This window comes from Cervus elaphus, chromosome 18 (assembly GCF_910594005.1).
Source record: "Cervus elaphus chromosome 18, mCerEla1.1, whole genome shotgun sequence".
Classification (NCBI taxonomy): Eukaryota; Metazoa; Chordata; class Mammalia; order Artiodactyla; family Cervidae; genus Cervus; species Cervus elaphus.
Window position 1 is genome coordinate 22,739,079 of NC_057832.1, and position 27,593 is coordinate 22,766,671.

Here is a 27,593-nt window from a genome sequence, read left to right on the forward strand (position 1 = left end):
TCCATACTAATTGAGAATTCCAGTTACCATATTTAATTAATTCGTTCTTTTTTATTCAAATAAAAGGCTTATTTTTCATATTTAATAAGATAAATTAGTATTGTTATTGCCTGTCCCTCCCAAGGAAACCCCACAAGTAAGTGGCCACGTTCTGCTGAGGATATGCCATGAGAATTAAGCACAGACAAAACTTGGGCTTTAGTTAGTCTTTACTATAACTCCAACTCTTTAATAGTAAACAAAGATGTAAGTATAAGACATCAAAACATGTCATGTATCAGTAGATCTGAGTCATAGTGGTCACACTGGTGGAGCTGAGGTCACTCACATTTTAAGGAAATATAATCTACCCTGTTTCACTGGAATTCATGCTCTGGCAGTTGGAAGGCAGACATGAGGCTTATTTTGTGCAGAGTGTATTCACTTAGCTGAAAACAGCTTTCTTCTCTTACCTGTACTTGGCATTTTTAAAAACTGTTCACTTTCTTTTAATGTTAAAAGTGCTATGTGAACTGAAGGGGTCCTTTCATTGCTGAAATAAATTTACTCTATGTGTCACACATTTTGGGGTCAACATTGCTGGTTAAATTCCCTCAGAATTAGCAATTCATAGAAAATTAGTTGTTGAGACGCTAGCACACCTGCATACCAGAAGGGCCATTTACAGCTCACAGTATAGGGCTCTGTGGTATAAAGTGCCTATGAGCAGCTTCTTGTCATACACGGAGGCCACAGAACTTCCCTGGAGAACAGATCCATTGTTGGCATAAACTGTAGTCACCGTAGGCTTCTCAGATAAAATATTCTGGATGCGGAGAACCTATTCAGGAGATATGAAGGATTAATATAAACCACCATCCACCCATGCCACTCAGTCATCAATAATCTTGCACAAAGACACAATGATTAAGAGGACAAGCTGTTGAAAATAGCAGTTAGCAATTTTGTTAATGTTTAAATTACTTTGTTAAAACCTCAAAGAAAGTACTTCTTAAGCCACCGAGAGACTGCATGCCAACACCGGATTGAGTGTTATTACAGTAATTGAGCATTAATAGAAAAACTTCCACACTAATGTGCCTACTTTAGCATGAACAAAAGTCGTGCCATGCAGTGAGCTGACAATAAGCCAGGTATTTAAAAAATTGCCAGTATACCACACAAGGAGGGCACATCTTTAGAAAAAAAGATCTTTTGACCAGCTTCTACCATCATTTACTACATCAAAAGATTACCTTTCTAAAAGTATTTGAACAATGTGAAATTCTGCCAATTATTGGCTTAAAGTAATTACGAAGCCAACCGCCACACGTTTATTGTATTATTGGTTTAAAAGGACTAAACAGACCATCCCTGGGACAGTTTATTGTATTGTTAGTTCAAAAGGGTTTGAATAATTAAGGTTTAAAAAGTAAAACATATAAAAACCTCTGATGAGGGAGGATTCTTCGGGTCATACACGAAGAGCTTCTGGCCATTAGGATGACAGCCTACCAAGACGTCCCCCGAGGAAGGGTCAATAGATAAATTATCCACCAGTGTATCCAACTTGAGTACCTTCCAAATGAAAAAACGTCAACATCTAAATGTCATGAGAAACCTCAATTAGATAATTTAGGGCTAACCTTTCTTGCCCCTGTGCATATGGGGAAATTATACCCATCTCCTGCTTCCACTCTTTAACACCAATATTGCATAAAATAAATTTAACACACTCGTTTAGAGTCACTTTTCATTCTTCCTGAAATTAAGAAAGTTAGGACAATAATCAATCTCTCTAAAAAATGAACCCCTTTCCCCCTTTAAAAGATGCACAATGATAGGTTAGCTCAAGAAACTCATTCAAATAAATTCTTCATCAATCTAAAATATGTGTTGTCAAGCAGGAAGAAAATAATAATGGTGTGGAACCCAATTTCCACCTTCATTTATTATTGAAAGAACTGACAACTTGCATAAATCTTCATTTCGGAATTCATCTATTAGTCTTTTCAACTGTGAAAATTTCTTACTGGAATTCATCGGGTGCCATCAGTACTTCATGGAGTGGGCGCTAACTCTGATGCAAATGTCCCTCCCAACATACAGCTGCATGTAATCAGTCATGACTGTTCTTGTGACTTTGGGAAACAAGAGACTTAGTCAATTATAGACAGGTAGCAGTGAAAAACCCAGAGTAGCAACACTGACTATTCTGTTTTAAGGGAGGTATTGTTATAATATAGTATGACTATGTAATTTCAAGATTAATGTCAACTTTAGTTATAGAAAGAAATATTTTACCTTCAACTGAGTTAAATTCATATTAGGGTGCTTTTCCAAAACATGAATTTCATGAGCCAGTATATCAGCAACATAGATGAACCTTTGCAGGAAGGACACACTGGTTAGAGCTCCAAGCCAAGATAAAGCTTCATTAACACAGTGGGAAGAATAAGTCTTAATAACCTGCCAAGAAGTTAATCAATGATGGGCCCTCAAGGAAAGCCTGATAAAGGCCAACTTTTATTTAAAAGTAAGCTTTCAAAATCAATTCAGTGCTGCTACAACAGTCATGGAATTGTTAAATTATTTTTCAAAAGATTGGTAAGGAAAAATAATATAGGGCAGCATTTAAAATATCAAGTCTGTGGGGTGGGAGGTGGGAAGAAGGTTCAAGAGGGAGAAAATATATGTATACCTCTGGATGATTGATGTTATTGTATGGCAGAAACCAGCACAGCATTGTAAAGCAATTATCCTCCAATTAAAAACAAATAAATTAAAAAAATATATAAAGTCTGTGATATTTGCCACTGAAGGGACAATAAAACAAATGTTTAAAAAAATCTTTTATATTCCACAATATAATTTGATATTTCAAGAGCTCATATACATGTAGAAATATTTGGTATAAAACAGAAGACATTTATTAACATACTGAGAACTTCAAGCATTAGAGATAAGTATATACTCAGAATAATTTGTCTGCATCTAAGGAGGGTGAATTAATGGACTGCTTTACCATAATCTTCCTCACTGAATTGACTGTTCCATGGCAACTGTTCTATTGAGCAATTATAATGGGTAAAACCATGAACTCAGTATTGTGACAGATATAAACATGACGAAAACAGCTGTTTTTCCTGAAAAGTTTATCATGTGTTGTGGTAATTAGATGGCCTGTACACATTAAACAAATAATACAGCATGATGGTACCATAAGACATATTTTGGGTTTAGAGACTGAAGAAATATCTAACTCCTGAAAAAATAGAAGGGCTTACAAAGAAAGGGGCATCTGCAGTGGATATGGACTGAGCGACTGGATTTGAGGATATGAGGACAAAGCATCTTTTAGGCAAAAGAAAACATGTGAGCAAAGGTACAGTGAGCAAGAATGAAAGAGGCAGGTTTGCAAAATACTCAGCTCCTGTCTAAAGCGTAGTAAGTATGAAAACAGTAGAAGAGAGAGGTTGGAGCTAGCCTATTAAAGTCTAGCCCTTTAGCCTGCCTTGATTTGGAAAGCAGTTGGGGTCCACTGAATTTCTGGAATAACAGAGTATAATAACAACAAACGGTCGGCTCTGTGCAGCAATCACTAAGCATGTGGTTTGTGCCTGGCTGGCTGGGCTCAGGGTGAGGAGTCAAAGGTGAAGCAGACACAGGTCCCTCTTCCAGAGGTCTTGGAAGGGCAGTGGGACACAGAAAGACAAAATTGGCAATGGTGCAAAAAAAAAAAAAAAAAAAAAATGGACTGAAGACAAAAGGGAAGAAAGTGAGAGTGAGAACTCGAACCAAGCAGGTGTCAGTGGAAAGGAAGAGGGGCTGAGGAACCACACGCAGAACCAGTGTGACCTGCTCAGTGGCTGGGCAGGAGTAGTGAGAGAGGAGTTAACGCTGGACCCCCTATTGGTATTACTATTTCCAGCCTGAGTGACTGGAAAGTTTGACTCTCATAATTGAAAGATGAGAGTCGGGGAGAAAAACAGATTTGGTGGGAGAGGTTGGATTGGGTCAGTTACAGACAATTTGAAAGATTCTACATCCATTTTCTGTAATCAACAATAAAGAAGAAACTGTCATGAAAATAAAGACATTTAGTTGTCAAGGATGGCAGATTTATTTCATGTTATATGTGTAGTAGTTTAAATTGTTCAATGCGCTAACCTAGTAAAAGGGAAAATTAATAAAGAATCTAATATCCTTTCTATAAACTAGAGTTGGACATATAAAAGTAAAAGAATTTGGGGGCGGAATTTGGCACTATAAAAATTAACATTTAAAAGGAGCACTCTTTGGGCGAGTAGTTCTATTTTGAGGAGTTTGTTCTACAGAAACACTCGTACAAATGTGCAGAGGGAAGGGGCTCATAGCCCCAGATTTAGCCAATACCCAGTAGGCATTTGAACCTCGGTCTATATGACTCCAAAATCTGAAGATTTAACCATTATGCTGTCATTCTCCCTTGGGGGGAGGTTCTGCCTTAAAAACATATGGATAAGTTTCAGTGGTAAAAGAAAAATAAAAAATGTATTTTGTACAGAAAAGAAAATCATATATATTCATAGAGAACTGGCTAGTTTACAGTCATCCTTATAATGGAATAAAACAATAAAAGCCAATAAAACAATAATATATTTATTTAAAAGAAAAACATCTACCTTATATTTAAATATGTATATATAAATATGAACCCATTTTATAAAAATTTACATTTATAAAATTAAATTCTGTAATGATATAGTTGCTGTCATTGTTAGCTGCTAAGTCCTATTTGACTCTTTTTGCCACCCCATGGACTGTAGCCCACCAGGCTCCTCTGTCCATGGGATTTCCCAGGCAAGAATACTGGAGTGGTTTGCCATTTCCTACGCCAGGGGATCTTCCTGACCCAGAGATCAAACCTGCATCTCTTGTGTCTCCTGCATTGACAGGTGGAGTCTTTACCACTGTGCCACCTGGGAAGCCCAGTAACCTTGGAAGGCCAATAATGTATTACATATATGTATTATAATATCATAGCATTATAGTAATAGTTATAAATATCATATATATTTATCATAGACCAAAAATAACAGGTAAGCTATTTCTGCCTTAAAAAAAAAGAGCAAAGTAAAGAATTTCACCGAGCACTATGACTAAAAAGAAATGAAAATACTTCTGTAAGAGCTCATACTTTTTATCAGGTGAAATATTGATCCCATTTGCTGAATCAAATCCTTCTGCTACCACTTTAACTTCATTTGGACTGTAGTAAACAACATTTGTCCAGTGTAAGTTCAAGTATGTTTCCAAATACTTTAAGAAAGGATCAGAGAAATAGTGGTCATTGGTAGCATAGAAATGTTCTGGTCCAACAGCTATGATATCATTCACACTGGAAGAGAAAAATAACATGTGAGAGAAAATGAAAAGCCAGTTGGTCTCCATATTAAAGATTAAGTATCCAGAAGGTTTACACAATATGTGCCTTAAATTTCTGGTAAGAGGTTCCCTAGGAAAAGCTCAGCTAAAATCACATAGGTATAGTCATATGTAACCTACTATAATATCATATGCTGGAGAACAACTTTGTACGGTACCAAGTAATCTGAAGACAGATCATTTAGCAATTATAGCAGGATTATTACAAAAGAAAAAAGAACTTAGTGCCGATAGAGTGTGTGTTTTTGACAGCAAGAAATGTAAGGTTTAAGAATAACGTGAAAGGACACAGCTATTCATCGTACAGAGCTTGATGGAGCCTTATTGGCTGGTGAGGTGGTCGGGCTGTCAATAGCATTTACCTAGCTTCCATTTTTCTCAGTTGCTGGATTTTCTTGAGTTCCTTTGCTTAGTTATTAGTCAAACTAAGGTTGACTGTTCAATTTCTACCTGACTCGCAAAGCCGACCTGCCAAGAATGAACAGGCACTCAATAAACACTTCCAGATAGATGGATGATGAAATTGCCATAGTGCAGTGCTTCAGGTGAGAGATTTATATGCTGAAAACAATTACATTTTTAAAACCAGTTAGGTAAGGGTGTTATTAAATTTAAATTCCAATTACCCTATGCAAAAATTTCTGAAAGAGTGGCTTTCCCCTTTGTTAAAGAAAAAACACAGCTACAGGGAAGGTGGGTCCCCTCTTTCTGAAAGAGCTCCCTAAAGCAAAGGCTGCCTAGAGGGTACTTATGCTCCTATTAATTAGGAAGTGAATTTCTGGAAGAATGGTTGGCAGTTACACACTTAAGTTCTAGACAGATAAGTAGATACTAAAAATATTTATCAACTTCAAGCTTAAAAGATGCAGCTGAACCTCCTTTAGTCACATTATCAACCAGCTGTGTTCTTGAAGTAGCAGTGACGCACTCCCAATTCTGTAGGGCCAGTAGCCCATGGCTACCTTGTGAAAACATTTCATGTTAGTTCCATACTAAGCATACAAACTCCATATAAAGCAGGCTACTCTTCCTTGGCAGGACAGGTATTATTATTATTTGTGTGATGAGTCATCTGAAATGGAAGGTGACAGAAGGAACAATGGTGAGGTTTGTCTTCTACTCTTGAGATGGCTCTGAAAAGCAAATCCCCTGCAGTCCAGCATTTCCTCATTTCTCAAGCGAGCCTGCATAGCACACTGACGTCAACTTTTCCTGCTCTGCAAGGAAACTACTGTTGTTTAGTTGCTCTGTTGTGGCTGACTCTTGAGACCCTATGGGCTGTAGCCCGCCAGGCTCTGTCCGTGGGATTTCCCAGGCGAGAATAGTGGAGTGGGTTGTCATTACCTTCAGGGGATCTTCCCGACCCAGGGATGGAACCAGTGTCTCCTGCATTGCAGGCAAATTCTTTGCCACTGAGCCACCAGGGAAGCCCATTCTTCAAATTAAGGGACAATTAATCTCTACAGTATAGACTAGAACAGAAAACTCTCAAACCATGCAATTCCTGCCTCTTTTATTTAGTAGATTATATGAATATAAATTCAATTAGTGGATGTCACGGTAGAAATTCTGAGCAAGTTTTTCTGGGACCTGAAAAGGTCTCATGAACCTGTTATATTTCCCAGTTTGAAAGGATGTGCATTTGAGAGAGTTTCTAACGACTCTTTCTTGGGGGTTAAAAAATCTGTGTATGATTTAATCACTTCAATACTGAGTTGAGTTTGGATAATATAATTTTGTCATGGCTAAAACACTGGTTTCATTCAAAATTTTGCATTCATGTAAATATTTATGAAAAGTAAAGTTGCAAGGAAACTATACATAGACATATATATGTAAATATATGTATTTGTTTATGTGTGTGTATGTATGTATGTATTTCAGCTCTTACAAAAGATGAAGGACCATGATATGGAATTTCTGAAAAAGGTAGCAATAAATCTGAGAATGAACAAAAGGACTAATTACCTTGGAAGAAGCTCATGTTTGATTGTTTTTAGATGCAAAAGAGAATTTTCTTCCTCTTCAAATTTAAAAATTTCTACTGTATTTTTGAATTCTGGATGGTTTACAACAAAGAGATAAACGGTGTCATCTAAAAAAATGAGAGAATAGAGTTCATTTACAAGATACAACTGTAGGACCTCTGGGTAGACACATTTAAATACCACGGGCAAGGAAAGGCTGAATGTGTAAGCTGTTAGAGGACCTACCAGATCATTCTTCCCTATCTTTCCCATCACTGTCTTTCTAGTGTTATTTATTGATCATTGGTCTCCTGACCTTTAAGAAAGAGTGTTTCTCACTCTGTATACAGAATTCATGGATAATCTGTTTATAGTTTAACTTAGAAATAAAGCTCTTTTTCAATGCAATGAAAATAGATATATGAAAAGGTTATGAAATCTAAACACTCTTTCAGGTGTAATTAATAACTATTAGAAATTTCAAAATGTAGCATAACTTACTGCCAGATGAAGAGGCAATGTTGGACTTACTCATATGAAGAATACAGAAACAATTCATGAGTTGTTTTCTTATACAGATATGATCCAAATCTATTTTCCAGTCATTTGCAAACCACTGTTTTGTTTTTTTTTTTTTAAATGTTGGTAGCTCATCAGTTCTTACCACTGTCTATGAAAGTGCTGATACCATGTGGATTAAATAAAGCCAAATTAAATCCACGGCTGATTCTTAATTCCAGTGCCCTTGGGTTTTCTTCATTTAGATCCATCATTAGTATTCCTCCAGGCTTATCTGGTGCAAAACTGTGAAGGCTTGGACATTTTAGACCCTTTTGAAAACAGAGCAAAAGTTAAATATAAAGGCTTAAGTATTTTTATGGGCTAAAGTAGCAACTATAAATAAATGATACTTTGGCTAAAGGTGCTGGCATAATGCTAGAAACACAAAGAAAGCAGAGATGAAACAATAAGAAAATAATAATTGGGGGGTGGAAGGCTGAAAGCCAGACAGTATCTGATATTTCTGAGTTGAAGCAGAGATGAGGGGTTTAGTCTCCTCAGAGGGTAACCAGAAGGCTGGTGGACGTGAGATAACAGAGTTGAGGGCGGGAATAAACTGCTGTCTGACACATAGCCATCCTCTCCCGGCTGGGACATCAGGTGGAACTTTGTCGCATTTTTTCATCGCTAGATCCTAAGGTTGGATCAGTGCATGGCATGTACTCAGGCGGTCCTTTTCCCACTGATTCTAAATGTTGCTTTTATCATGTACTAGATCCTTGTTTAAATATTGGTCTGTCTGGGGACTTGTGCCCTATTTCTGTGCTAATATGTGACTTTTTAATTACTATAGCTTTATTCATTATATATATATTAGTATGTATATTATACTATATACATATTTAAACATACTATATAGTTATCCCACACCACATTGCTTTACCTTACAAAATAATCTTAAATATATCTGCTCATTTATTTTTCTGTATAAATTTCAGAAATCAAGTGGCTGTTCAAATGAAATCTTATTAATAGTAGCAGTAGTAGTAGTATTACTACTACTACATTATCTGTTTGGTTTTTCCTAGTGCATGGGAAAGTCATTGAGTTTTATATGTTCGTTTTGAATCCAACCATTTCACTCAACTTCCTATTAGGTCTAAGAGTCTGTCAGTTGAGTCTCCTGGACGGTTTAGAAAAACAAGTAATCACGCTGTCTGAAATTAATGGCACTTTCGTCTTTTTTCCTACATCATATTTCTTTTTCGTGTTTTCTTGGGTTATTAAGAACTTTAGTAGATTACTGATGGTTACAGTGTTTTAGGGCATTTTCTTTTCTAAACATTAATGGGAAGGCAGTGAATGTTTCATCACTAAGAATGATGTTTGCTGTAGGTTTCTGGGAAGTTTCCTTCTACTTCTAGGTTTGTTTTTTTTTTTTAGCTTTTAATTTATTTCTGCTTTATTGACTATGCCAAAGCCTTTGTCTGTGTGGATCACAATAAACTGTGGAAAATTCTGAAAGAGATGGGAATACCAGACCACCTGACCTGCCTCTTGAGAAACCTGTATGCAGCTCAGGAAGCAACAGTTAGAACTGGACATGGAACAACAGACTGGTTCCAAATAGGAAAAGGAGTACGTCAAGGCTGTATATTGTCACCCTGCTTATTTAACTTATATGCAGAGCACATCATGAGAAACGCTGGGCTGGAAGAAGCACAGGCTGGAATCAAGATTACTGGGAGAAATATCAATAACCTCAGATATGCAGATGACACCACCCTTATGGCAGAAAGTGAAGAAGAACTAAAGAGCCTCTTGATGAAAGTGAAAGAGGAGAGTGAAGAAGTTGGCTTAAAGCTCAACATTCAGAAAACAAAGATCATGGCATCCGGTCCCATCACTTCGTGCAAATAGATAGAGAAACAGTGGAAACAGTGGCTGACTTTGTTTTTCTGGGCTCCAAAATCACTGTAGATGGTGACTGCAGCCATGAAATTAAAAGACACAAAGTCCTTGGAAGGAAAGTTATGACCAACCTAGACAGCATATTAAAAAGCAGAGACATTATTTTGTCCACAACGGTCCATCTAGTTAAGGCTATGGTTTTTCCAGTAGTCATGTATGGATGTGAGAGTTGGACTATAAAGAAAGCTGAGTGCCGAAGAATTGATGCTTTTGAACTGTGGTGTTGGAGAAGACTCTTGAGAGTCCCTTGGACTGCAAGGAGATCCAACCAGTCCATCCTAAAGGAGATCAGTCCTGGGTGTTCATTGGGAGGACTGATGTTGAAGCTGAAACTCCAGTACTTTGGCCACCTCATTGGAAGAGTTGACTCATTTGAAACGACCCTGATGCTGGGAAAGATTAAGGGCAGGAGGAGAAGGGGACGACAAAGAATGAGATGGTTGGATGGCATCACTGACTCAATGGACATGAGTTTGAGTAAACTCCAGGAGTTAGTGATGGACAGGAAGGCCTGGCCTGCTGTGGTTCATGGGGTTGCAAAGAGTCGGACATGACTGAGTGACTGAACTGAACTGAATCAGGAATGAGAGTTGAATTTTATTTAATGCTTTTTCAGCACTGACTGAAATAATTGAGGTCTTTTCTCTTTTAAATTTTTCAAGTCGTACTTTACACAAATTTAAAAGAATACCTTCCCAAGTGAAAGTGAAAGTGAAGTCACTCAGTTGTGTCTGACTCTTTTCGATCCCATGGACTGTAGCCTACCGTGCTTCTCCATCCATGGGATTTTCCAGGCAAGAGTACTGGAGTGGGTTGCCATTTATTTCCTTCTCCAGAGGATCTTCCCAACCCAGGTATCAAACCTGGGTCTCCTGCGTTGTAGGCAGACGCTTTACCATCTGAGCCACCAGGGAAGTCCAAAAACCTTCCCAAAAACCTTACTTTATGCTCAAATTGTATTTAATACACATTTTCTCCAATTAAAAAATATCTATCAAATTATACAACTTCAAGATCCAACAAACAGAATAAACTGGAATTATGCTATTGTTCCATGGCACTGACAGTTTAGTGGTTAATAATCTGTCTTCTTTATCAATGTACCATAAACAGTAGCGTGTCGATGCACGGGAAGCTCTACCCGGGATGTAATAACTCTTCATGTGCTCTTAGTCGCTCAGTCGTGTCCGACTCTCTGTGACCCTGTGGGCTGTAGCCTGCCAGTCTCTTCTGTCCATGGGGGTTCTCCAGGCAAGAATACTGGAGTGGGTTGCCATACCCTCTTCCAGAGGATCTTCCCAACCCAGGGAGGGAACCCAGGTCTCCCGCACTGCAGGCGGATTCTTTACCGTCTGAGCCACCAGGGAAGCCCAGTAATACTGGAGAGAGTAGCCTAACCTTTCTCCAGAGGATCTTTCCAACCCAGGAATTGAGCCAAGGTCTCCTGCATTGCAGGTAGATTCTTTACCAGTTGAGCTACCAGGGAAGCCCCAATAACTATCCATAATTATCTTAGTTTAAGATAGCATTTAAACCTGTTTTTATCTTTTTAAAATTTTATTTCCACTTGTGGTAAAATATACATAAAATTTACCATTTTCACTATTTTTAAGTGTACAGTTCAGCAGTTTTAAGTACACTTACACTGATATTTAAATCTCTATTCTATTCTGTGTCATCCAAGTCCTCATTAAATGTGGTGTTAGTTTTGAGGTTGCCCCTAATTGTTGAATGGGATGGGTTAATGGGCTACAGTGCTTGGAAGAATAAACAAATGCCACGATGTAGGAGTTACTCATTTAGAAAAGAGCACATACTAGGAAATATTAGAGACAATGCTGAGTAAATTTTAAAAATCAATAAAATGAAAGTAAATAATTTTAAATTAGTAATAAGTCATATAACCAAGGAAGGATAAGAGAAAATCATGCAGAAGAAATTCTTCTTGACTTGACTACAAGAGCACTGTGACTATATTAGATCTCTCAGCTAAAAATGGCTGTAGATTTATGTATTTGAAGACCTCGCTCTTCCTAAATAAATTCAGATTTATTCTTACAGGGATAAAATCTTGAAATAGATGAGTTCTGGATTACCCAAATCTCTGAGAACAGCTTTTTTGAAAAAAAAACAAAAAAAAGGCACACAACTGCCTTCTACTTTACTCCAGATATTTGTACCTTTGGTTATGTATAATGCTGACGAGGAATCTCAGTGCTTTTCCCTAAGACTGTAAGCCATATGTGGAAGCACATGCTTCTACACAAGCCCAGAGTCCTCCCAGAAATATAATTTTACTCATTGTGAGTAGGTAATTAACTACAATTTTTCTTTTAAACTTGCAGTTTGAAAATTTAATATAAATATCCATGCTTCTGCCAAAACCTACAGTATTTCTTTTCTCCCTCCGTGGTAGACAAGCAGCTGCTCACAGGCTTTCACATAAAAAGCATCAAGAACCTGAAGAGTGTTCTAACCCTCATTCTCATCTAAGCTGTGTTCTCTCACCCTTCTCGTAAGTCTGACAGCTATTTTATTAGTGTCGCTACTGTCTTCTAAAGCATCTCCAAGTTTTTCACAACTCTCCCTGAGTCTCAGAGTCTGAAAATAATGGCTGCTGAGAGGGAACAGAATACCTCCAGGCTGCCTTCAACGTTGGATACTTTTTTCTTGATTTAAAAGATTTATTTATTTATTTGGATGCACTGGATCTTAGTTGCAGCATGCAGACTCTTAGTTGTGGGATGAGGATCTAGTTCCCGGGATCAAACCTGGGCCCCCTGCATTGGGAGCGAGGAGTCTTAGCCACTAGACCACCAGGGAAGTCCTGAAGTTGGGTTCTTCTTTCTCAAGAAAAGTGGAACCCATGAAGATGCTGAAGTCCATCACCTTGGCTCATGCCAGGGAGGAGAGAGGTAGAACTTCCTCTTTGGCCCATATATACAGTTTTCCAATTAGAATACATATTGGTATAACCTAGCATCACTCTGGCCAATCTATTTTAAAGTCTTTAAAATATATGCCTGAAAAGATTGTTACTTTTCAGGTTATAAAAATTAAGGCAAAAGTGAAAGGTAAACTCAAATCAATGACTTTCCACTGATGATAGGCTTTTCATCGGGGAAAAGAAAGAAAGAAAAAGCACTGGGCTTCCTTTAGGAGTTAGTATATTGTTCAAAAATAAATAACAGCAAGAATGCTAGCTTTAAATTGAATGTTGAATGGAAAGAAGGGTATATGCTGCATTTAAAATAGCACAATGTAGTATCAATATCCACAATCATGCTTCAGATATCATTTTTAATAACAAACAGATTGCACTGGAATATTTTAGTGCAAGGCAGTGGGGACATAAAGAGAAGTCAACTGGCAACGACTTTTTAATCCCTATATTTAGAGAAGCTGGAGGTAAATTTCCAAGATCCTGTTTGACCTGTCTTTTGTTTTCAGAATATAATTTTGAAAGTGAGGAACTTTAAAAACAAGTGACTGCTTTGCAGGCCTCATGAAACTTCCTTGTACTTCTTCCACTGAGATGGAGAAGGAAGATACTCACCACACTAAAGAAAGCCAGACCGTTGGGAAGTATATCAATATCTTCAGCGCCGGCTTCTGTTAAGTTCAAGAAATAGATAAATGTCATGTTCAAATTCTGTGATTTGTTAGGTAGAGCTTTGTTTACTTTATCAGTGTCTGTATCTTTTAGCACGGTTCCCATTTTTTCTTCCAAGGAACCACTCTCTTTAATAAACATCAGTCCAAATCCTTTCCTGCAGTGAACTTCTGACTTTAAATATTAGAGATTTTATGTTTACTCAAATCAAAGTCAAGTAATCACTACATTTCTAGCTACGAGACTGAAAAAGTTGACATCTGTACACTCTTATGATAAACAGCCAGATGTCTATACAAAAGTAATTGACATCAGGGGAATATTACTTTCAGAATGAAGGACACATCATCATTTAACCATGCAAATATCTTGTCCCTTTCTCTGCTCATTCAGTCTGAAGCAAACACAGACATTTCTCTCATTACCAGAGATAAAACACCTGGGATTATATAGTCCCTCTTTACAAAACAATGTCTGTTCGATCTCATAAGCAAAGAGCTTTCTGTTTAATCTTTAAATTTAGGTTTTAGATTTAAAAAAAAAAACTGGCAAAAGAAAATTAATGAAAAATACCATGCACCTAAGCCAGTTGAAGCTTCAACACAGTCTCTGAGACAGACTACAATTACTATTGATTGTTTATTGATTGTCTGCAGTACACTCCACACAGCACAGCAAATAATTAGACATAAGACCTTCCCAGTGGTCTCACTGTGTCAATTCCATGGACAGATAATAGACCCAAACACAAGAAAAGAAGAAAAATGCCTTAGATTAAGCCAAATCATGACACATTCTTTGAGTCCACAAAATTCAGTCTTCCCCTTTAAGCCCTCTCCAGAGTATGTCTCCAAGATTATTTCTAGGTTGTCAAAAACAAACAGCACCTATCCAGCTATTTGGGTTTTGCTTCCTGAGTTTGCATTTAGCTGCACTGCCTCTAGTATTGCTCATTCCATCAGCAACAGCGGAGAAAAGCAAAAAAAAAAAAAAAAGAAAATGTCAAGAACTTCACTTCATAAAGATGACCCATATGCTTCTTTTCTCAGAAAGTGGAGAGATATGTCTAAGCATAGTGTGCTGGAAGAGTTCTTAACCTCGGGTCTGTGGAGCCACAAATGGGTTTTAAAGACTCTATGAACCCTTTGAAATTCTGTGCAATGCAAAATGTCCTGTACACGTACAGGTATCTTCTGTGAAAAAGGTTCTATGCTTTCAGCAGATTCAAAAATGGGTCTGTGATACCCACCAAAAGTTCTATGGTGCTTCTCAACTGGTAAAGAGCGAGGACCAAGGAACCCTTCACCACGTACACACACAAAAACACACACATATGAACACACATGTGTACACACCATTCTAGTCCAAGTTCTGCTTTCTATATCCATTTAGTAGGAGCTCAATTAATTAAAATTTGTTGTTCTTGAAAAATTATTTAAGACAGTTTCAATGTGTACATGCCTATACACACAGACAAAAAATATGTACAAAAAAAACAATGTTTTTTTGGGTGGTGGGATTTTGGGTTGAGTGATTTTCCTTTTACTCTAAACTTTTCTTTGTTTTAAAAATTTCTACAAAACATATTCTTTCAATAATCAAGAAGAGAGCAACTTTTTTAAAAGATATTTTCACTTCGACCACATTGCAACTTCTGTTTCATCCTGTTGCCTAATTTCAAGGGAAAAAAGTCATATCTGTAGCTTCTTTAGAATATTTTCCAGATCTAGTCCCCCATCTTCACCTCTATAGCCAATACAACAGTAGGCGTTTGTCATCTCATAACACCCTTTCAGTATGATTATTGTAAAAGTAGTCAAAGCTGGAGATGTTTTTTCTCCTCTAATTCAATAATAGAAACAGTAGTATTATTAGTAGTAACATATAACTATTAACATATATTGTGTTCACCAAGAACCAGGCTCCTTATAAGTACTTTATACATGTTAGTTCATATAATTTTCATAACTCTAAGAAGTGATAATATTATCTCTTATTTTAGCATAGAGAATATTGAGCCTTTGAAAGGTTAAGGTCACAAACTGGGAAGCTGGGATTCAAGTCTTTTGTTCTCACTTAAAAGTACATAGAAACAAATACAACCTAACATTTAATGAAATTTCTCTGTCAGAACTATCCCCTGGTTCCTTTCTGAGAACACTTGACTTTGTAAATCCAACTGTGGTCGATTATGTATGTTGGCTTTTTCCTCAAAATGTTTTCTTCCATGCCTTTCACCAAGATCTTCATCAATTCATATGTTGTACTTTTCTTTCAAACCTCTTTCAAACCATCTTTCTCTAGAAAGTCTTGTAACTTAGCACATCTGATTTTGATCCCTTCTTATTTCTTTAGCAATTATCTATCTGTGTCAGAGAAGGCCAACCCCTCCCCAGGATCCATACTTCCCTTATTGCTATTCAGCTACATGGCAACATGTGTGTGCTTGCTCGTTCGTATCAGACCCTATGTGACCCCATGGACTCCTCTGGGGTCACATGTGGCCCCATGGACACCCCACCAGGCTCCTCTGTCCGTGGGATTTCCCAGGCAAGGATACTGGGGTAGGTTGCCATTCCCTTCTCCAGGGGATCTTCCTGACCAAGGAATCAAACCCAATTCTCCTGCATTACAGGCAGATTTTTTTACCGACTGAGCCATCAGGGAAGTCCCTCTTGCTGACAGAGGTGGCTGTTTGTCTGAGTTCGGGTTAATGAGACATGAAGGTACAAGGTTTATGCAACTACTGGGTAATACAGAGTAAAAATATCTAGGTAAATGTTCTTCTACCCCTTCCTGCTGGGAAACGGCAACAACTGGAGTTCCAGTCATGGACCAAGGTGGTACGTTGACAAGAGCTGTGTCACTTCATCAGCCTTGGTCTCAGAATGACCACATGAGATACAGTCATCTAATCACCCTAGGCCATTTGCTTGCCTTTGGACTGTCACATAAAAGAAAATCAATTTCTTTCTTCTGTAAGTTACTCACTCTAATTTTATAACAGCTGATCAGCCCTTCATACCCAACAGAGTATCTAAAATGTAATGTAGCCTATTATTTTCCACTTTTTTGGTTCATTAATCAGATATATGTGTTAATGACTCTGGAAGAAGATACTATATTGAAAAAAATTGCAAAAGTTATTTAACCTCTCTGAGCCTTAGATCCTTATCTGTTATCAAAAGAAAAACAAAAAATATGTCCATATCTCACACAGTGAGTTTTTCTGCTTTCCTTTTCATAGGTAGATTGCAAAGTACTTGATGACAAGAGCTACAAACTTTAATGCTTAAAAAAAAAAAAAAAACTCAAGCAGCAGTTATAAAAATCTTGACTGCCAAGTGTATAAAATCATTTATTAACTTAAGAGAAATAATCCATTCAAAATCTTTAGTCCAGGACTCTGAAGGCCAGCATTTTCAAAGACATTTTTAAGTGTTTTAAACTTCAAATAGAATTAAATAGCTCTTTAAGCATATTTTTTATTATTTAGACATAGATATCATGCCAAATCTTAGTTTCTGTTAGATACACTAGAAAGGAATAAAAAAAAAAATGGAATAAATAGTGAACTTACTTTCTGACCCCCCTGAAGGCACATATCCTGCATGATACGTGGTGGTGATTGTTGTTGTTTAGTCGCTCAGGTGTGTCTGACTCTTTTGTGACCTTATCGGCTGTAGCCCACCAGGCTCCTCTGTCCATGGATTTCCCAGGCAAGAATACTGGAGTGGGTTGCCATTTCCTTCTCCAGTGGTAGTGGTTATTTATTTATTAAAACAGACATGAGATGATATGATACGTATAAAGCACCTAAGAGTTCATTTCCAGTCATGATGAATGTAGCCTTGATGTGTGTGTGTGTGTGTGTGTGTGTGTGTGTGTGTGCACGTGCGTGTTCCTTGATGGGGATGGAGGGGGGGTGGGGGCAGGGAATATGGTCTTACCTCCTGGAGGGATTAGCTGGCCTCAAGTGCATGACTGTAACTGTTCCCAAAGTGGAAACTAAAAAGAGAACTGTATTCCCTCTGCCTACCATGAGAAGTTGCTTTTGTCCATATGGGGAAGTGTATCCTACTAACCCTTTGTAGTCAGAGACCACTGAATAAGCAACTGTTGTTAAAAACATATAACCACAAGCTATTATTAACCATTATGCATCCCTGACATAGCTCCTCAACAAATGTTCACATAGTGTATGGTAACCAGAGAGCAAAAGCAAAGAAGAAAGGGAAAAAAAGAAAAATACAATTCTAATTAGATCTAAAAATGTATCCCAAACGTGCTTCTAATCATCCAATGTCTTCGCGCCACTGCCTTTTGAAGTGCCTCAGAGACGTTAAATGCTTCACAAGAAGGGCCATAGGTGACATATTTCCTCATTCTTCCCAACTGCAGACAGCAGCTCGCACACATCACAACATAAAGGTCACAAACATAGCCAGACGCCTGTTCAGAATACAAATGTTGTTGGACTTGTTTTTCTCCGAGGAGCTCTCTGTCCCAGTGAGTTGCAGCAGCAATGCACTTGGCAGCCTGTCCTGTCTTGTCATCTGTCCCACGGAAGGTGGGCTTCACAGATGCAAGGCTATTTAACAATTTTACAATTATTAACTCGGTAGCAAAAGTAACCCCCAGGATTGCTAACTCAACCTCCCAACCTGAACAGGTCCCTCTCAGATGCCATCTGGCTTCTGCTGAGTGACCAGTTCCAAGGAGCTCTTCCTGCTTGCAGCCAGAAAGAAGGATGCATTTGTTGAGATTCTCGGGGCTTCAGACAACCTTAATTTTAGGACAGTCTGCGTTATCTAGCATAGACTTTTTCAATCCAACAGCTGGGTATTTGACACTGAGTTTGTATCTTCCTGCCAAGTGTTTGGGCAACAAACAAAAAGGGGAAACCCCAGGAGAAAGAAGTCACAGAGTCTAGTGAAGGGAGATAAGACTAGGAAAAAGGACAAAAGTAGCAATGGGAAAAGGAGACAAGAGCACAGGGAAAACATGTGTAGAGAAGGAGAGGGGGCAAAACTAGAAAGAAACTCTGAAGTAGAAAAGGCTGCTCTGAAAACTAACAGGTTTCATGAATTGGCTTCCTGGTGGTTCAGCAGTAAAGAATCTGTCTACAATGCAAGAGACAAGAGTTCGATCCCTGGGTCGGGAAGATTCCCAGAGGAAAACATGGCAGCCCACTCTAGTATTCTTGCCTGCAGAATCCCACGGGCAGAGGAGCCAGGCAGGAGCCTGAGGTCCACTGGGTCTCAAGGAGTCAGACGTGACTGAAATGACTGAGCATGGGATGGCGTGAAATTGAAGCCTTCTTTGTGTGATCCAAAAAAGTTCCACTACTTTGTCTTTGACAAAAGTGCATTATGAATCCTCTCTGGAGTGAATGTGGTTGTACATATGAGTTCCTGAATTTATTCGTGTTCCAACCCGAGGGCAATTTAGCAAACACTATCAAAACTTTAAAGATATGTGCTAACTGAACAATAATCCCACTAGTGAAAACTTATCCTTCAGGTAAAAAAAATGCAAGAGCTATATGCACAATGATGTTCACTGATTTGCTTGTAGTTGCAAAAACCTGCAACCACTCAAATGTGCTTTAAGGAACTGGTTAAACAATAATGGTACATGCAAATATTAAAAAGAATGAGGTAGGTCTATTACAAGTGTTAACGCGGAAATCTCTTCATGTTCAGAATGACGCAAGTTGCAGAATATAATTTTATACTAAGAGGCCACTGGTGAAAAAATAAATATATATGCATATATTTGCTTGCATTTGCACTGGAAATACCAGAAAGGATAAAATAGAAACTGTGTCTGAGGTTACTTTTGTGGGAGATGGAAATTTTTTTTAAATGTAATTATTTACTTTTTATTGAAGTATAGTTGGTTTACAGTGTTGTGTTAGTTTTATCCATACAGCAATAGTGATTCAGTTACATGTGCATATATATATTCTTTTCCATTACAGGTTATTACAAAATACTGAGTTTAGTTCCCTGTGCTACACAACACACTGGACCTTATTGTTTTGACTGATTCTCTGCAACCCCACGGATTGCAGCATACCAGGGTTCCCGGTGCTTCACTTACTGTTTATCTTTTTTATACATGGTAGCGTGTATATATTAATCCCAAACTCTTAATTTATCCCAACCTCCCCTTCCCCCTTTGATAACCAAAAGTTTGTTTTCTGTGTCTGTGGCTCTATTTCTTTTTTAAAAAATAAGAAAATTACTTATTTATTCATTCCTTCTTGACTTCTGGCTGTGCTAGGTCTTCCCTGCTGTGTACAAGCCTTTCCTAGTTGTGGTGAGCGGGGCCGACTTGTGCGGTGCCGGCTCCTCATCGTGGTGGCTTCTTTTGTCATGGAGTGTGGACTCGGCGCTCAGGCTTCTGTAGCTGTAGCTCAGGAGCTTTAGAATGTGGTCTCAGTACTTGTGGCCCACCAGCTTAGTCGCTCCGTGGCATGTGGAATCTTTCTGGACCAGCGATCGAACCCGTGTACACTGCATTGACAGGTGGATTCTTATCCACTGTACCACCATGGAAGTCCCTCTCTCTGGATCTGTTTCTGTTTTATACATAAGTTTATCTGTGTAATTTTTTTAGATTCCACATGTAAGTGGTATCATATGGTATTTGTCTTTGTCTGGCTTACTTCACTTAATATGATCATCTCTATTTCCATCCATGTTGCTGCACATGGCATTATTTCATTCTTTTTTAATAGCTGAGTAATATTTGTGGGAAGTGGAGATTTTGTTAGGAGATTTTTATTTTCTATTTTATAATTTCTCTTCCTTCTGACTTACCTTCACCAGCTAACTCCTGGGCTAGTGTAACATAGAATTCAGTTGCCACACACGACAAAGAATACAGACCTGACAAAAATAGTTCAGCAAAGTCACTAAACAAGCAAGAAATCTAACAACAAACATAGGGTTGTACAAATAATTAATAAATCACAGTGCGAGTAAGAGAGAAGAAATACAGGGTACAAATACAGAGATCAAAAGAGATGAAAAGGTTTTGCTGATCTAATGTGATTTTTCCTCTGATAAACAGTAATTATGTGCCAAAATACTCTTAGTGAGTTTTTTAGTGTTAGTGGCCAAACAATGTGAGCTGTGTAACAAGCATTTTCTCAGACTCACCGATTCCTTTAATCAGGTGGCAGTTAGGAAGGTCTACAGATTCCACTTCTCTGGAGGCTTTAAGTCGATTCCTGTTTAAAAAAAGAAAAAAATCTATCTGTTTATGTATCCCTGCTTTGTAGCAGAAAGGGTTTAAAGAGGCTTACAGCAATACAAAAAAAAAAAAAACAACAACACAGCACAAATCTAAAGCGGATAAAGGAGAAGATGGAAAACAAGAGTAGGAACATAAAATAGCACCAGAACTGAAGTTAAAATAAAAATGCATATCACAAAGTTCTCTATGTGAACATGGGTCATAAAAGGAAGCCAATAATCCAACAAATACAGCTTTCAATGCACGTTCCTATGCAAATATAAACATGACACCAAGTCCCACTTCTCATAGCTCTTGTGTTGTGGGAAGAGCCACAGATGTAGAACCAGAAGACTCAGGGGGGCAGAAAGCTGCTCAGACCCTCTGCAGAATGACATAGTGACTGAAAGCAGGCCGAGAGAGGACGGCATTGTTCAGAGCCTGGCTCACAGAGGATACCACGTAAATACTTATTAAGAGCCTGAGGAGCACCGACTACTCTAGCAAAACTCCTTGCTGTTGTCATTTCGTAAAAACAGAAGGGAAGAAATAAGGAGAAAATGTTGAGCTTTGGTAAAGCATCTTCACTCGTCCTTCCCACCCTGGAGCAGCAGCCCACCACGCAAGGTGGACAAACACACCTGGGCTCTGCTGTCTGAGGGCTTCCCCTCTTCTCATCGTCTCACCTTCTCTGTGTTCTCTGCGCACAGAAATAACGGCAATCGTGCACAGAGTAGCCTGCACTTTTCAAAGTGGTGCACGCATACCACACGTCTAAGGGACGGAAGGACAGCGTGTCACCCACCGTCTCTGCTCTCTTCACAGCCTTGCCTCTTCGGACTTCTAGATGCTGAATATGGGGAAGGCTGCTGTTTTCTGGGCAAAATGGAAGAAACCGCGGCCTGGGTTAACTCAGAATTACCAATAGGGAGTGGCAACTATGTATTTTGGCAGTTCACATATACATGTGTATATATAATATGAAAGTTTCTAATTAAAGTGTTAATCACTATGTGTTTGGAATCCATATAACTAAAACAGTATTAAATTTCTTAAGACAACAGAGCAATAAAGCAGTGAAATAAAAATAAATGAATAAAATAAATATATAAAATATATGGACATAATAGAAAATTTAAAATAACCAACCAAAATTTTAAATTAAGCAGTAAAAGAAAAAAAATACAAAAAGATCTCAAATCTGTGAGCCCCAGGAGTGACTTACAGGGAAAACAAGTATTTTTTTCAATTAATTTTTATTGGAAAACAAGTATATATTTAGCCTAACATAAGTAGTAGCAGTTAATACTAGTGATGAGGATGGTGCTGCTGATAATCATGGTGATAAAAGGTAATCAGTAATAAGAAGGGCTAACATGTATCGAAAGTGCTAGTAGTGAAAGAGGAAGACCATGTTTCTGTCATAGCAATAAGACTGCATGACCTTTGGCAGGTCAATTTAGGTCTATAGGCCTTATGTGGGATCTTAGTTCCACAACCAGGGATCACACCCATATTCCCTGCACTGCAAGGCAAATCTTTAACCACTGGACCACCAGGGAAATCCTAACATGAGGGTTCTTAATTTCAGGCCCAGTGACCTTCGTGGAGTCCATGGGTAAAATTCAGGGGTCTGTGAATTCAGATGGGGGGAAAAACACATCTTTAGTTAAATCTCTGACTGAAAGTGAGTATTTCTTTTGATGATGAGTGTAGGCAACAAACCACTGAGCTTTCTACTAGTAGTACCTGTGACCGTCACTAACAGAAACTGCACACATTGTTTCATAACATTTTAGTTGTAGATATCTCAAAATACCATTTATACTCATCTCTGCTTCACAGTACCTGCTGCTGCTGCTGCTGCTACATCGCTTCAGTCGTGTCCAACCCTGTGTGACCCCACAGACGGCAGCCCACCAGGCTTCTCTGTCCCTGGGATTCTCCAGGCAGGAACACTGGAGTGGGTTGCCATTTCCTCGTCCAATGCATGAGAGTTAAAAGTGAAAGTGAAGTCACTCAGTTGTGCCTGACTCTTCACAACCCCATGGACTCCGTCCATGGGATTTTCCCGGCAAGAGTACTGGAGTGGGGTGCCATTGCCTTCTCCATACAATACATGCTGCTAAGTCGCTTCAGTCGTGTCTGACTCTGCACTGTTAGGTATTCAGCGACCTCTAGATATATTTAAGGCTTATTATATCCTACGTTAGATTTTTCAAATAGTTTGACAATAGAATTTAAGTCAGTTGTTATTAACTTAGATAGTTTTTACGTTTGGTTTATAATCCTGTGTATTTTTATCTTATGCATTTAGGAACATGATGCCGAGAAGGAGTCAAGGCTTCACCAGACTGCCAAAGGGATCTGTGGCACAAAAATCTAAGAACCCTTGTTCCAACATCATCATCATCACAGGTAACTATTACTGAGCACTTCCTGTGTGTCTGACAGTGTTCTAGCATTTTGCAAGAATTAACTCATTGATATTTTTACAGCCCCTATATGGGGCATAAAGTATGATTACCCCCATCCTACAGATTAGGACACTGAGGCACAGAAAAGTGAAATAAAAAGCCAACGAGTCAGGTAAATAGTGGAGAATTCAGGCTATCTGGCTACAAGGCATGAACCCTTAACCAACAGTCATCAGCATGAAAGGAAGCTCTATTTCTTTCACTCAGGAAAAGGCATCACCTTCAAAGTGGGATGAGACGGGGGTGGTTAGTGATTACCTTGCTTCATATTGTGGTAACAGTAAAGATGCACCAGGCTGGTGTGTCAGCAGGGGACACAGTTTTCTTACCAGGTTTGTTCCTTATCGCACTGCCTTTGAATTTACAAACCACTCGTGGGGCTTTATCTTTTAAGTGCAGACTTAAATTCAAACAGGGGCTTTATCTTTCACATACAGACTTGTAAAACCCCTTGGAATTCACTCCCTCATCCCCTGTAATGCTCTTACTTAACTCAGAGTTTGTGCTCAGGCTTGTAAAGCTGAGGAAAATTTGCTCCAATGGCAGAGAAGAGAGGAGGCTACAGGGAACTGGGGCAAACTGTATTTGGAATCGGAAGACCTGACTTAGAAGTCCAGGTTTGGCACTAACAATTGAACTAACTAGTTAGCTTCTCCAAGCTTCAGTTTTATCAGATATAATATAGGAAATATATAACATAATATAAAGACAGATATGAAGACTGGGAGAAGGCAGGAAGGTAAAAGGGCTTTCTTTCCAAATGTCAGTAAATGTTTGTTTAACACCAAGAACTGTTGACACTTTCAACACAAAGACTAGCACACAGGGCTTCCCTGGTGACTCAGTGGTAAAGAACCGGCCAGGCCATGCAGGAGACACGGGTTGGATCCCTGATCCAGGAAGATCCCACGTGCTGTGGAGCAAACCTTGCCCCACAACTACTGAGCCTGTGCTCTAAAGCCCAGGAACCGTAACCGCTGAACCCACGCCCTACAGCTGCTGAAGCCCACACACCTAGAGCGCATGCCCTGCAACAAGAGAAGCGACCACAATGAAAAGCCTGTGCACCGCAACGAGAGAGTGGCCCCCACTCTCTGCAGCTAGAGGAAAACCCGTGTAGCGATGAAGGCCCAGCATAGCCATTTAAGACCCGCACACGGTAGTCACACAGTAAATAAGGCGGGTAGTGGCTGAAAAACAGGCTGCCCCTTCAGAAGTGTTCATTGGATAGCTTCTTGGTGGAGTTGTCATAAAAGATGTCAGGCAACAAGGAGAAAGTTCAGATGCTTATTTCCGGATTTCCTGCTCAGGCACAGGTCTCTTATGCACTCAAGTCTTATGATTCATTCAAGGCTGTGTGCTTTGGAATAGGGAGCACAGACCTGGAGACATTTGTGTATTTCTGTTTTCCCCTTTATTGTTCAACTAGGGAGGAGTGGAAAAGTTGGGTATGATATGCCATCCTCCTCTGGGAACCTTAGCCAGTTATAGTTCAGAAGGAAATAGACAACTCTGATTCCATTTATCCATCCATGACATACTTATACTAAAATATTATTCATTGCTTATCTGAAATTTAAGTGGGCAGCTTGGGGGAGAGAAATAACTTGAGTGCCAAAGTACTGTCTCTAAAAATAGAATAATGAACTAGAAGGCACCGGATGAGAGCGAAAAAAAAAAACCGAAAATCTGTTTTCTGAAGAGCTTTTCTCTTTGTGGAGGTGGGAACATGCTGCTTTTCAAAATACTCTAAGGGACTGAAAGGAGAAATGCATTTAAGCACTCCACCAAACTTTGTAAACAGTAGGTAGTTGATATTCTGCACTTACAGGGTTGCCAGATAAAATGTGAGTGAAATTTGAATTTCAGATAAATAATGAATACTATTTTAGTATAATCACATCCTAAATATTGCATGGGATATGTTTATACTAAAAAAAGATTTGTTGTTTATCTGACATTCCAGTTTGACTGGGTTTCTTGCATTTTTATTTGCTAGATCCGTCCATCCATCATTCCCCTCACCTTCTCACATTGGCCAATATGAGGCTTCAGTTGACCAATGAGGTTACAACCCTGTGAAGTCACTGCTAAATAAAGTTTATTATAGTCAAATCTTTATAAAGAAAAGACACATTAAATTTTAAATGACCCATCAGGTACAGTCTGTATGAATAAAATGTATCTACTTTGTCTTAGGTTTGCAACCACATTTATCATTCAAAGGGACTTAAATTTAAAACCTTAAGATTTTTAAGAAGAAAAAATTATAAACTGAGAAAACTTTAGTTAATGGAAACACTGGTGGTTTGAACCATAGGGATAACCTAATGAGCTTGTGAATTTTAGTGGGAGCTGGATAGAGCATACAAAATCATCCAACTCAGTAACCTTCTGCAGAACAGGATAGTTGTTTATATAACATGAAAATTAAGCTCAGTGTGTCCATTTCTTGACAGTGAACGTTCCTCCTCCGACTCTGACCCTTCCTGTTGCACAGACACTGTCCTCCTGGCAGATGAAGCTACAGCTAAGCCAGTTGAGCTGGAAACTCTAGCATCACCTTTGACCTACCCCTCATCCCCCAGGCTTCCAGAGTTTGGGCCAAACCACTGCAATACTTTAACTAGTTTCCCCAGGTCTTTTTAGTCTCCTTCTGGTACTTGTCAGCTCTAACTTCATATGAGAATTATCAGGAGAATTTTTAAAAATAAGAAATACTCATGCCTGGGCCCCACTCAGAGCAACAGGACTGGAACTGCTGGGGGTGCTGTCCAGACAGCAGGCCTCCTGGAGATCCTAAGGCACAGCCAGGACTGTGAATCACTGCTCTACTCCAATCCAGCCTTCCAGGTCCGCTCTTGCACAGTCCAGCTGATTATGCTTTAGAAAGTTTAAACAGGCTCCTGATTAAAAAATAAAACACACAGCAAACACTGACAGTTCCCTTTGCCTATCAAAGCAGGCCCCAGTTTCTCAGCATACCTTTAATAACCATCTCGAGACCTAGCCATCCCCTGTCCCTACTGTTATCATCCCGTAACTTTAAGCTCCCCTCAGATCCAGACTTCCTCACATCAGTCCCTTTGTTCACGCACCAACCTCCATCTGGGACTGCCTCCTTCCTGCCCACTTGGGTTTCACCCATCCTTCCAGGACAATGTCAAATGTCTCTTCCTCCTGAGCTTCAACTTCAGTCATTTTTCCTCCTTAAGCCTATAGAGGTTGGTTTGTACCTGTCCTGAACATGCTGATCGTCCCTGTAGCTCAGATGGTAAAGAATCTGCCTGCAGTGCAGGACACCTGGGTTTGATCCCTGGGTCAGGAGGATCTTCCGGAGAAGGGAACAGCAATCCACTCCAGTATTCTTGCCTGGAGAATCCCATGGATAGAGGAACCCGAGGGGCTACTGTTCTGGGGTCGCAAAGAGTCAGACACGACTGAGCGACTGACACTGCTACAGTGAACATCCTAGTTTATCCCTCTGCTTATGTCTCTCCTTCCCTTTAATAGGTTAAGACCGGTGCCTTACTCTATTACAGGAGCCTCACAGAGCACAGCGTACAGAACAGATGCTCAGCATTTCTGGAATTTTTTCGCATAAGGCTTATATAATTTGAATTGATAATTCGAGGACTGTGACATCTGCCTATCGCGTTTTTTTCATAAGTAAAATGTGAGAAGGACTAGGCGTGCCCTGTTTGGCATTCTGGCTTCACGGTTCCCGGACGAGGAGATAAATAAGGAAGTGATGTAAGAACAGTAGCTGAATATTTCAAGTATCTTTGATCTACTGCGCCAAGATTAGAGAGCAGAGGAAGCTTCTCCAACGCGGCAGGGGAGGGATGGAGAACAACTTTGTTAAAGACAGAGGCTGGTTTGGGCACCAAAGAGAAGCAGGATCCGTGACCTGAAATAAATCTTTATAATTAAAGTTTCAGTGCATGAGTAATAGTGTTGTTTTCAAGTTAAAGCACGAGGTTTGCCCTTAAGTAAACTGCACGGCACAGCTCGTCAACCTAGGTAGCAAAGAACTTTGTGAGCAGCAAAAGCTTGTAAACTCTCCAGGAAGTCTCGCGATTCAGCCCAAACTGTGTGGGGTTTTGCGGGCGGCTGGGGGTGGGGTGGCGGCGCTCGGCGGGCCGGGGAGCAGAGCCGGCAGAGAGCCTCCCCGGCCCCGGGCTCCCGCACGAGGGTCCCCGCGCCCCCGCAGCCCCGGCCACCCCGACCCTGCGCACCCGGGAGGGCCCCTGGCCCCTACCTGAGCGCCAGGAACCTCTCGCCCAGCAGCGCCAGCGCGATCCCCAGCAAGCTCAGCGCCAGCAGCCGCCCCATGGCTCAGGAGCCGCGCCGCCTCGCTCCGCGGGACCGGGGAGCACTGTGGGCGGCGCCGCGGTACCGCCGGGCCGCGCG

At 39.6% G+C, this 27,593-nt stretch overlaps 1 protein-coding gene across 1 annotated transcript; it reads right to left on the minus strand.

Moving 5' to 3' along the window:
• Window positions 1-191: 191 nt before the first annotated feature.
• On the minus strand, window positions 192-27,593 carry PON2 (paraoxonase 2). Its single transcript, XM_043872409.1, has 9 exons — window positions 27,442-27,593; window positions 20,628-20,698; window positions 13,402-13,457; window positions 8,038-8,203; window positions 7,375-7,501; window positions 5,159-5,359; window positions 2,284-2,365; window positions 1,429-1,557; window positions 192-820 (listed from the first exon to the last, which is right to left on the minus strand). The coding sequence occupies exons 1-9, from the start codon at window positions 27,513-27,515 to the stop codon at window positions 662-664; spliced, it is 1,065 nt and encodes a 354-aa protein (XP_043728344.1). The 5' UTR covers window positions 27,516-27,593; the 3' UTR covers window positions 192-661.